At 52.0% G+C, this 12192-nt stretch overlaps 1 protein-coding gene across 4 annotated transcripts in view; it reads left to right on the top strand.

The window, feature by feature from the left end:
- Nucleotides 1-12192, top strand: part of VWF (von Willebrand factor) — a 161112-nt gene that overhangs the window by 133728 nt on the left and 15192 nt on the right. For all 4 annotated transcript variants that reach the window (XM_059935150.1, XM_059935147.1, XM_059935148.1 and 1 more), the window contains 6 exons: nucleotides 408-510; nucleotides 872-946; nucleotides 3216-3320; nucleotides 4485-4690; nucleotides 5550-5699; nucleotides 11011-11121. In XM_059935150.1, the coding sequence (XP_059791133.1) occupies nucleotides 408-510; nucleotides 872-946; nucleotides 3216-3320; nucleotides 4485-4690; nucleotides 5550-5699; nucleotides 11011-11121 (750 nt within the window). The remainder of the gene's footprint in view (nucleotides 1-407; nucleotides 511-871; nucleotides 947-3215; nucleotides 3321-4484; nucleotides 4691-5549; nucleotides 5700-11010; nucleotides 11122-12192) is intronic.

Below are 12192 nucleotides of genomic sequence, written 5' to 3'. Positions count from 1 at the left end.
TCCATTCCAGAAATGAATGGCATCTTTCTCAAGCTGCAGCCCAGCTTCTCCTTCGGCTTGGGAAGTGGCCGGTGGGGTGACACAGGAGTCCTCATTTTCTCGCCTTGCTTTGTTTTAGCGTCACCATCAGAAGGGCTGTGATGAAAGCTCCATGTTTTCTGAAACCTGTGGTTTGTCCTTCCCCCGAGTGTACAAAGCAGTACGGGCGCCCCCAGGCACCCCAGGGCTCCTCCAGCTCCCTCCTCCTCAGGATCCTCAGCATCTGTCAGCTTGTCTCGGTTCATCTGCGCAGCTCTGACCCAGGCAGGGCTCGGGCACTGGGCGTCCCCCAGGGAGACCGAGCCAGGGGTGGGGGGACCCAACTTCCATGAACTCCTGGGCCCTCCCTGAACCTCATTCTCCCTCAGCTTCTGGAAACGTGGGTCCCAGACCACCAGCCCTGCCAGATCTGCACGTGCCTCAGCGGGCGGAAGGTCAACTGCACGACACAGCCCTGCCCCACAGCCAGAGGTGAGGCCCCTCCCTAAGGGCTCCCTCCAGACCCCAAGGCCACCCTGTCTTCAGACCTGGTGGACCAGATCCACACGTGGATTCCCCATGCCAGCCCCACCCTCCTTGCCTCACCAGGCTGGGCTCCCCTTTCTGCACGGGGGTGGAGCTCTCGGGGGAGGGTGTGTGTGTGTGTGTGTGTGCCTGCCCTGCTGTCCCCTCCTTGGCCCTCAGCCTCAGTCTCCCGAGGGCGCATCTGAGGGGACAGCAGGACACACCGGGAGACTCATTCGTCAGCGGGCCTGGCTGCTTCCCGCGGCCGAGAGTCTGCAGTGGGTACCGCTGTCTCTTTCTCTGACCTCTGCGGCCTCTTCTTCCCCAGCACCTGCGTGCGGCCCGTGCGAGGTGGCCCGTCTCCGGCAGAGCTCGCAGCAGTGCTGCCCCGAGTACGAGTGTGGTATGTGTCACCCGTGGCATTTCTCGGGGTCCAACCCCAGCCCCGCCCCGGGGAGAGGGGGCCAAGGTGGTGGTGCTGAAGGGGCTCGTGGTCAGGAGCAGGGTGTGGATTTTCCAAAACCTGGAAAGAGTAGCCTCTGGAAAATAGGATTTCTTTCCTAGAAAGATTCTGCCGTGACTTATTAAATGTAAGTTTTGAAAGCATTAAAAAAGAATGGGGTGCAATGTTCACAGCAACATTATTTACAATAGCCAAGATATGGAAGCAACCTAAGTGACCATCAACAGATGAATGGATAGGGAATTCCCTGGTGGTCCAGTGGTTAAGACTCCGTGCTTCCATTGTGGGGGGCATGGGTTCGATCCCTTGTTGGGGAACTAAGATCCCGAGTGCCGCGTGGCGTGGCCAAAAAATAGAAAAAAAACCCCACAAAACAGAGGAATGGATAAAGAAGATGTGTTACATACATGCAATGGAATACTACTCAGGCATAAAAAGGAATAAGATTTTGCCACTTGCAGCGACATGGATGGACTTGGAGGGTATTATGCTTAGTGAAATAAGTCAGAGAAAGGCAAATGCTGTATAATATCACTTATATGTGGAATCTAAAAGTACAACAAACTGGTGAATATAACAAAAAAGAAACAGACTCACAGATATAGAGAATAAACTAGTGGTTACCAGTGGGGAGAGGGAAGGGGGGAGGAGCAATATAGGGCCAAGGGAGTAAGAGGTACAAACTACTGTGTATAAAATAAATAAGCTGCAAGGGTATATTGTACAGCACAGGGAATATAGCCAATATTTTATAACAACTATAAACAGAGTATAGCCTTTAAAAATTGTGAATCACTGTGCTGTACACAGTAAAAGAATGGGGTAATCACTGGTGGGGGAGGTGCAAGGGATTTACTGCAGAGCCAGTTATGCCAGAGTAACTGTAGAAAAGGCCACACATGGGCACCTTGACTTCAACACGTTATTTGTCAAAGGGTTTCATTATAGGCTTGCAACCTGCATCGTGAATAATGGGCTGAATAACGGTATAATTAAATGAATCCAGAGCTGATGGAATTCTGAGTAACACGGCAGGAAGTCTCTAGTGCCTTGTCCCCGTCCTGTCCCAGGTGTTTATTAATTGTACAGGTGAAGACATAAAGCACAGGCTTGTGAAGTTTGAGGCGATGAAACCTTTGAGGGAGAGCAGATAAATCAAGACAGTCCGAGGATCTAAAAAAGAAATCATCTGAGACACTGCTTTAGGCTGATGCGATTTATCGGGGATAAAGAGAAGCCTTATGTGGCGGGGTGGGGGTGAGGGGCGAATCTGACTGGAGGACAATTTAGTAAAAATAGGTCTTAGGATGTTAACAGTGGAGGGAACTGGGGGTCATTTAGTTCAAAGCCCTCATTTTATGGACATTTTGAAGCTTCTCCAACGTGCCAGGCACTTTGCCTTCATTATTTCAAGACATCAATAGACCGACCCTGTGAGGTAGAGTGCCCACCTTACAGAAGATGATCCTGCGGTCTAGAGGGTTCAAGTGATTGGCCGAGAGCTGGAGTCCCTGCAGATGACAAGAGTAATCAACATGAGTTTGTCCTATGGCTTGGATCTATCTATCTGGCTATCTACCTTCCTATCTATCTATTTATCTATCTACCTATCATCTTTCTATTATCTATCTACTGTCTATCTATTTATCTATCTATCAATCATCTATCTATGTATCTATCATCTGTCTATTATCTACCTATCATCTATCTATCGATCTATCATCTGTCTGTGTATCTATCATCTATTATCTATCTATCTATCTTCCTATCTCTCTACCTGTCTATCTATGTATCTGTGTATCTATCATCTATCTATCTATTTCTCATCTATCTGTCTATCTATCATCACCTCCCCCTGCCCCCTCCCTGTCCGTGTATCTCCATCTCTATCTCCATCTCTTCCCCTATCTTTTCATCTTCCTGTATCTTTTCCTCTGTCTCCATCTCTATCTCCATCTCTTCCCCTATCTTTTCATCTTCCTGTATCTTTTCCTGTGTCTCCATCTCTATCTCCATCTCTTCCCCTATCTTTTCATCTTCCTGTATCTTTTCCTCTGTCTCCATCTCTAGCTCTGCCTTCATCTCACCATCATCGCGTGTGTGAAACAGTAAAGGTCTGCGTGGGTAGGAATGTAGTGTAGGGAGCCATTCACTAGCACAAGAGTAGCCTCGCTGAATTCTGAGTGCACGTCTCTCTTTGGGCCCTCAGTGTGTGACCTGGTGAGCTGTGACCTGCCCCCGGTGCCTCACTGCGAAGGTGGTCTCCAGCCTACACTGACCAACCCCGGCGAGTGCAGACCCAACTTCACCTGCTGTAAGTTCTCCCTCCGTGGGTGAGGACAGGGCGGTGCGGTCACTGTCCCCTGGTCTGGGAAGGCGTCCTGTATTCTAGTGAGCTGAGTCTGGGCTTGGAGTGTGTCTAGAACAGAGGGGTCAAGGTCACACGTGGACTGAATCCCCTAAGACTCCTCCCAGCCACAGGCTACGATGGGGAACGGGGTGGGACACAGCTGCAGGCACCCCCCTTTTGGGCTTATTAGGTGGCATTTGGACCTGAGATGAAGAAGCCTCCAGATCTAATCTTTATTTTCTCCCACCCTCCCATAAGCCATGGAGGGGAAGGAATGTACCCTTGGTTTGTTCAAATCACTGGATCTTATTCCCACATAAATTTATAGATTTTTCTTCCTCTGTATGTTTATGTATTTAATTTCTAAATACTACAATTTTAGCATAGGGTTGGACTAAAGACAGTTTCTGGACATGTCAGGAAGCTGAATTCTGTATTTAGTTACTGAGAATACCCACTTTATGTCAATACCCACTTCTCGTCCTGTTGACTGAGAATCTCACTAGAGTTCTGAGATGAAAGCTCTCGAGTGTGGGAGAACACATTGTATCTGCAGGAAGCTGGGAACAGGCAAAGGCATGGGATGGGAGTTGGCAGTGATTAAAGAGCATTGTGGATTTGACAAGATTGCTGTCATTTTTCATTCATCATTGTTGGAGGACCTAAAACTGTAGGTCATTTATTATTCCAGGTACTGAGGTTGGGGATAGGATCTCATAAGCTACCAGCTTATAAAAATGCTAACCAGTACCTATGTGCCCAGGGCTCTCTGGGTCTTAGAGATTCTACACCAGTCATCTCTGAGTATCTGCAGCTGGAGGGACCCCACCCCTTCCAGATGTGCCTGTGAAGGTGGTGGAGTAGACACCCAGCAGCCTTAGCTTCTCCATTAAAATAGCTTCATATTTCTCCTTTGGGTTAGTGTTCTTATTTTTCTGCAGACTAACCACTTTTTGGTATGGTTGACTATCCCTCAGCTCCTGAGCTGGGCTCACGTGTGTTTCTGACTTAATGTTCTGGGGCTAGAGTTCCCTGGGACCTTATATAGTAGCTGAATGCTTAGGAACCCAGGCTGAGTGCAGCGCTCAGTGTGGCAGGACCGGGGCATCACCTCGTGCTGCCCCTCAGCCTGCAGGAAGGAGGAATGCCCAAGGGGGTCCCCGCCCTCCTGCCCCCCACACCGGATGCCAGTCCTTCAGAAGACCCAGTGCTGTGATGAGTATAAGTGTGTTTGCAACTGTACCAGCTCGGCGGTGACCTGCCCACTGGGGTACCTGGCCTCCACCGTCACCAATGACTGCGGCTGCACCACCACCACCTGCCTCCCTGATAAGGTAGGGGCTGCTCGGCTCCAGCTGGGACAGTGGCCAGACACATGCTCCTTGTGGAAGACTTGCCTTCCTGCCCACATGAGTGCTGTGTGGCCCAGTGAAGGGGCATCAGCCTTCCATCTCAGCCTAAATCTGATTAGCTCAGGAGATACTTATAGAGACGCTACCATGTTCTGAGCATGGCTCGGTGCCATAGATGATTCTAAACACATGAATGATTCTAAAACCTAAATTATAAAACAAGATGCACTCCCAGAAATCTTACCTCTACCCTCACTTTCCCTACCTTTTCCTTCTCTCCCTTCATAATTTATCATTTTCATTGGTGTATCCATCTATTTTTCTTTTTGAAAATATAAGCAAATTTTATAAATTTATATTGCTTCCTATTTCTCACCGAAAGGGTAGCATATTATAAATTCTGTTTTGAATGTGTATTTTTTCATCTAACAATTTATAGTGGAATTATCCTCTGTCAGTATATGGAGATCTGCTTTATTCCTTTTGACAGTCTGAGAATTAGGGTGCAGCTTTCCGTGTGACACAGGAAGGAGTTAAATGCAGTTAAGGCAGCACTGATAGTGGGTCAAGGCGGCCAGTGTGTTATATCCCCACTTGAGGGCCTCAAAGGACTCAAAAGGAGCCACTCCCAGGGTGGACCTTCCTAAGGCAGGTGGGCAGGGGAGGGAAGAGGGCAAACTGTACTATGTAAGCATCCCTTCGTGTGGGCAGAGACTATGTTGCTTTCATTTATTGCTGTAGTCTCAGCACCTAGAGTAGCTTCCAACACGGCATAGATACTTACTCACTTCTTGTTTAGATGAACTGAGTCAGTTCACTCTTGGAAACCTTGTGTCTCCAGGTGTGTGTCCACCAAGGCACCATCTACCCTGTGGGCCAGTTCTGGGAGGAGGGCTGTGACGTGTGCACCTGCACCGACCTGGAGGATGCTGTGATGGGCCTGCGTGTGGCCCAGTGCTCTCAGAAGCCCTGTGGAGACAGCTGCCGGCCGGTAAGGGGGAGGAATAGGGGAGGGAAGTAGGGGAGGGGATCCCAGGAATAGGCCAGAAAGCCCCTTTAGGAACCTCTGGTTCAAGACCAGAGGGGAGGGGCAAGGAGGGGAGTGGGGCTGGGTAAAGGAAAGAAGCATGAGGAAAGGATTGCTGTGTCATCCTTCTATGATCAGTTCTTGGCTGATAGTCATGTCCGCTGTGCGGTCTTGAGTCCACAGGGCTGGGAAGTTGGTCTAAGCAGAGATGTGGATTAATTGCCTAGAAAACAGGGCTTGATTTTTTCCCTATCTATCACTTCCCTTTTCAGACATCTCCTTAGCCTACACCTAGTACAGACATATGTCCTGAATTTTCTGAGATGGTCCCCGTGTCAGTGTACTGTAGTGTTTCTACACAGGTTGGTGATTTTTCAGACCAGGTTTATCATTTGAGGTACAGAAGTTGAGCCATATTTATAATTTGAGGTATAATTTGGGGGTTTGAAACCTGCAGTCCAGTTTTTAATTCTTCTTGTGGAGGCCTGCCCCTAAGGCTCCTGTGTGCTTGGGGAGCTTTATTCTTGCACATTGAAGACTGATCAGACTCTAGAAAAAGGGAACCACAGTCCGCGGGGGAATGGTGGGTTCAATTCCGTTTGCTGGTTTAATGCTGTTATTGTTAGCGCAAGTTCACGTGCCCGATGCACCGTGAGGCCAAACCCAAATGTCGGAGTTTGGCGCAGAGAAAGGTTTATTGCAGGGCCATGCAAGGGGACGGGTGGCTCATGCCCCAAGAAGCCCCGAGCTCTCCGAAGGTTTTCAGCAAAGCCTTTTTAAAAGCCAGGTGAGGGAGCGGGGGTCGCAGTGTCTGTGATCAGCCCGTGCACAGTTCTCTGACTGGCTGATGGTGAGGTAGCAGGGCGGTGTCACAGGGGTTCACATGATCAGTCCTTGGGCTCCAGGAGGCCTGGGGCTACGCGCTCATGGTCATCCGGTAGTCAACATCTTCCCTTTGGTGGGGGGTTTTCACATCTGCAAAACAACTCAGGAAATGTGCATCGAATACTGTTATGTAGGTCCTTCAGAGAGGAGCTAAAGCAGAGGGTACGGGGGAGGCCTGTCCCGGGAAGACCCCATAGGGTCCTGCCCAGTTACATGACTATTATCACTGCATTGTTATCAGTAGAAAGTAATGATAAAAGAAGAGGAGCCAGGGCAGGCAAGTGCGCGCGGCTAGTGGTGCTTTTGTAGCAGCGGGGAAGAGCAGGCTCCTGGTGCTTGTTTCCGGAAGTGTGTGTGGTTTGGTGACGGAGGTGGGGCCTGAGAGTGAATCCGGAAATGGGGGGGTCTGTTCAGCTCACCTGCGCTCTACCTGCTTTGCTCATGCTGAGGGGGGGTGGGGCTGCCGGGCCCCCTTGGGAGAGGGTGATGCCGTGGTATCCAGGTGCGCCTCTGGGGAACACTAAGCTCTGGAAACGCATCGGTGTCCATCTCCTCCCACAGGCCATGGGAGGCAGTGGGAACGACTTGCTGTCAAGTAAAGAGAGTGCTGCGTAGAGGTTGTTTTCATAAGATTGGCACCCAATGTGTTTCGTGTTTTGGTAGGGGGTTTTGATTGCAAAGAATGGAATCCACTCAAGCTAGCTAAAATAAAAAGAGGGGGGAGGACTTCCCCGGTGGCACAGTGGTTAAGAATCCACCTGCGGGCTTCCCTGGTGGCGCAGTGGTTGGGAGTCTGCCTGCCAATGCAGGGGACACGGGTTCGAGCCCTGGTCTGGGAAGATCCCACATGCCGCGGAGCAACTAGGCCCGTGAGCCACAGCTACTGAGCCTGCGCGTCTGGAGCCTGTGCTCTGCAACAAGAGAGGCCGCGATAGTGAGAGGCCCGCGCACCGCGATGAAGAGTGTCCCCACTTGCCGCAACTAGAGGAAGCCCTCGCACAGAAACGAAGACCCAACACAGCCATAATTAATTAATTAATTAATTAATTAATTATTTAAAAAAAAGAATCCATCTGCCAATGCAGGGGACACGGGTTCGAGCCCTGGTCTGGGAAGATCCCACATGCCACGGAGCAGCTAAGCCCATGCACCACAACTACTGAGCCTGCGCTCTAGAGCCCACGAGCCACAACTACTGAGCCTGTGCGCCACAACTACTGAAGCCCGTGCACCTAGCGCCCGTGCTCCGCAACAAGAGAAGCCCGCACGCCGCAACGAAGACCCAACGCAGCCAAAAATAAAATAAATAAATAAATTTTAAAAATAAATAAAAACTAAAAAGGGGATTTACAGGAAAGCCAGGGATCACTCAGAAACAAAGTGCAGGGCATGCAGGTGGGCCCCGTGGTTGTACCACTTTTCTCTCCGTTTGTCCCCTGAGCCCCTGTCTCCGCTTCTCTCTGCCCATCCGTCCGGCTCCTCACTGCGGGCCTGGGAGGACGTTCCGCTTTCTCAGAAGCTTCATTTGCATGTGGCTTTATGGAACCTGGCTTCAACTCAGGGTGGCTTTTCAGGTCCAGGGTTCACCCCGTCCAGTCAGACCTGTTCAGTCTGTGTGCTCCAGAGATGAATTTCTCAAGAAGAAAATGGATGGGCTCAGCTCGGCCCCTGGACTGGGTCCTCTGTCCAGTCCCCACTCTGGTCCATGAACTGCTGGGGAGAATGCAGGGCACGGGGTGTGAACCTGACTGTCTAGAGGCCAAGGCGCTGGAGGCGGTTCAGGAAGATGGTGGGTCCCGAGGTCGGAAATGAGTGCAGGGGGCACCACGTCCAGAACTCTCGACCGGATGATGGCTCTAGGGTGGCGAGTGGCCTGTCTTAGAGACAGAATGTTCACACCTTCTGGGAGGAGAAGGAAGCATTGAGGTTTACTTACAGCTAAGGGGAGGCTGGGCTTTGGTCTGTATTGTGTGTTGAAGTGGGAGCTTCAGTGAATGGCCTCAGGCTTCATTCTTCGGAATAGGGGAGTATCAGCTCTGGTCAGACTCCAGAGGCATTTAGGCTCACTTACCTGAATTCATTTGCTGTCTAGGCTGTGACAAAAAAAAAAAAAAAAAAAAAGAACACTACCGCCATCACCCTCTGATTCTTCCTTTTTAAGCCACTGTCTGCAGAAATACGCTTTCCCCTACCATCTCCATAATTAATCCTCTACGCGTCACATCAGAAACGTGATGTAAGATAAGCAAAGGGCATTGCTGGTGTCCCAAAGAATTTCATAGGTGTGCTATGGCCTTGCTTCCACGTTGACAGCAAGAGGAATTCCTGCTCCTTTGTATAAACCTCAGAGGAGTTTTTCTTTGAAGGCTTATGACCCTTAGACCCCCAGAGTCAGACTAAATTGTAGCTTCAGGAACTGTGTTCTGAGCGACTACATGCAGTCCATTATGTTTTATTCATCCTCGTGATACCCCTGCAGAAGGAAGAGGAGGCAGGGCTGTTCTTCCCACTTGTTAGAAAGCAGAGGAACAGCACAGGGAATGAAGTTGGCCACTGCACTGAGGCTCATCTGAAGCCAGCAGACACGTGCGTGTCCTGACTCCTAGGCCGGGGCCCCTGCTCTTAGGCTGGTACAGCTGGCAACACGGGCGGTGTGAGGGCCAGAATGACCCGGCCAAGGGACAGGGGCCAGCGCTCCAGGCCTCCACCTCCACCTCAGCTGTGGCAATTGTGCTGTTAAATCAGTGAGGAAGTTATTTTCCAGTGGCGTCTGTTTCCAGCTTGGGTGGATATCAGACCTACTCAGTTCCACTCTTAATTGGGAAACCAGTGAAAACAGGATAGAGAAGAGGGTAGGGAGAAAGGTCTGAGATGTCTATTTTGGACAGATATAAGCTAGAGGGTTTGGAGGAGTACGGGAAAAGAAACAGAGAAGAAAATACAGGATGAGCCCTGGTTGTGCAGGAGGAAACTGTGGAGGGGAATCTTGCACAGTCGGCAGCCCCAGAACCTGGGGGCGTGGCCAGGAGCACCTGAGCATGAGAAGCAGGTAGGGCTGTGGGAAGCAGGCATCCAGCCTGGGCCATCCGTAACCCGCAGTGTATTTGCCCGTGGTGGGCAGAGGCAGCAGAAAACGTAGAGTACGCACAAATCCAGACCACTCAGCACCCTGAGGGGGGTGCCCAAGAGTGACTCTAGATCCCTGAAGGCATCGATGTCTCTGTTCTAGGCTCCCTCGTGTCTGTTTCTTTTGTGCCATTTTGTGTATCCTGCCTTGTAGCGGAGGGCGTGTCGAGTGTATCATCCTAATTTGTTGGCGCCTCCAAAGCACCTAGTACATCACAGGTGCACGATAACTAACTAGATCTCCGCTGATCAGGGACTGAGGACAGTTCACTGGGCGCCGCTGTGACGCAGGTCGGGGTGTAAGTAGGTCCCATGGAGATGCTGCAAGTTGAGCCAGGGCTCTGGGGTCCTCGCGGTCCCCCGGGAGAGGCACCACCTGGGGTGATACCGAGCGTTGAGTGCATCCTCTGACACACTGAGTGCGTCCTCTGCTTGTGAGTGCTCTTGGGGAGCCGAGCGGTGTGGTACCCACCCCCATCCCGCACGGCTGCGGCTGCAGCTTGTCCTTCTCTCCGAGATGCTGCGCAGGCCCGGGTTCTTGCCCCTCGGCCCCTGGGACAGCCTCACGCGTCATTGTTTTGTCTGTTCTTTGTACATCGCTTCAGAGTTTTCATTGGAGGGTTTCAATCCAAGTTCCCAATGCTTTGGCCAGATTGGAGGACCTCCAAGAGGAGGGATGGGCTGGCGGACTTCAGACTTGCAGGATGCTGGCCTCCCTGGCAGGCTTTCTGGGGAAAGTGGGTCTCGTCTCCCTGTGCCCCATAAACTGCTAGGTAAATGTCAAGTGACTACCTGGGGAAGCCCAGCTCTGCACATTGCTGAGAGGTCCTGGGGTCAGGGCACTCATGTTGTGCAGGTAATTAGCCCTGTTAAGGCAGAGCCGGGACTCCAGGCTTCTGGAATGTTCTCCCCCAGTCAGTGGGGGGCCCTAGATTTGGGCCGTGATAAACATCAGGGCAGCTGGCTGCTTCTGAGTGAACTCTGAGCATCTTTAATACTCCCATGGACCGGCTCTTCTTAAGCGGAAGTTTGCAGAGGGCAGGGTTGTGTCTCTTCGGCTGGTGTAAGACCCATAGTGACTCAGTGGGGGATGCTTCCTGACCACGTAGCATGACCGAGGGGCTGGTGGAGGGTAGAGATGAAAACATCCGGTTCAGCTGTCCCCCTGCAAGCCCCAGGGCTCCGTACACCTGCCGAGTGGACCAGAACGCCTGTGTCTTTGCTGCTGGCCTGTGCTGACGCCCCGCCCTTTGTGTGTTTTCAGGGCTTCACTTACGTTCTGCACGAAGGCGAGTGCTGTGGAACGTGCCTGCCGTCGGCCTGCGAGGTGGTGACCGGCTCCCCTCGGGGAGACTCCCAGTCCTACTGGAAGAGTGTAGGTCTGGGCCAGGGTGGGTGGGAAGGAGGGCGGGGGCCTCACCAGCCCGCTCGTCCATCTGGGGTCCAGTGCTGCCCTTGGTTTCGTCCGTAGAGTAGAAGCTCATTCCCTGCCTTTTGCTTTCCCCACAGAGAGTTTAATGCGGCTGTTGGTTTATCCAGATGTCAGCTGGGATTACCTTGCTCCCAGGGAACTAGTTAAAGTTGCCCCAGACCTCCCATGGTGTGGATTTTGGGAGAAGCCCAGTTCCCTCCCTCTGAGTTCTGTGAATGCCTGAGGGTGGGGGTCATGTTCTCCTGTTTAACCTGTGAAGCTGAGGACCTGCTTTCCCTGATGGGTGGTGCAGGGCTGTGTTCTGGGCCTGGCACCCTGCCACGCCGCACAGGCGGCAAATACTGCTCATGCCACACCGGCCCAGGCGGCGTCCTCTGACCGTTTCACTGGTTTCTGTTGGAGAAATATGTAACCCAGAGAAGCAAACTACATTTCTGTTCCCAGGGTCCCCGAGCCCCCTTCTGCAGCTCTGGCTGTAGCCCCTGAGCGTGTTGGCAGCCCCCATCTCCCCACCCTTGTCTTCTCCTGCCCAGCCCCCCACCCCCAGATCCCCTTCCCTGAAGCAGAGCAGGGTAGCTTCTCCTTCGTGGCCCAGAGGCTCTCACTCTGACTCCGGATGCTCATAAAGCCATTTTCTGAAGCACAGAGGATCCCTCCCCGGGAGTCGGTCTTAGCCCAGATGCTAGGATGCTAACAGTCCTTTTACTCTGATTGGTAAGGATGAAGTGGAGGGGTGCTAAGCCCTGGAGTCCTCAGGACGTGGATGCTGGGAGGGGGTGAGGGGCGCCTAGGGACCTTCCCCTTCTGAGTCCTCCAGTGAGACCAAAACACACTCTGTTTAGAAGGAGGGCAAAGGGTTACCTGTCCTGCTCTGAACGTGCCCCGGCCCACCAGTCTCCTCCTCCTCGGTGGTGACACACTGAGTTTCCCACAGGGCTTCCCGCCTCCCTCTTCTAATTCTGGTCACCTGTGGATTTCCCCGCTGTGTCCCTCCTCTCCACGCTTGTAGCCGTT

Source organism: Balaenoptera ricei, chromosome 10, assembly GCF_028023285.1.
Source record: "Balaenoptera ricei isolate mBalRic1 chromosome 10, mBalRic1.hap2, whole genome shotgun sequence".
Classification (NCBI taxonomy): Eukaryota; Metazoa; Chordata; class Mammalia; order Artiodactyla; family Balaenopteridae; genus Balaenoptera; species Balaenoptera ricei.
The sequence above is the reverse complement of the archived record's forward strand: the minus strand, read 5'-3'. Positions and strand labels throughout refer to the sequence as shown.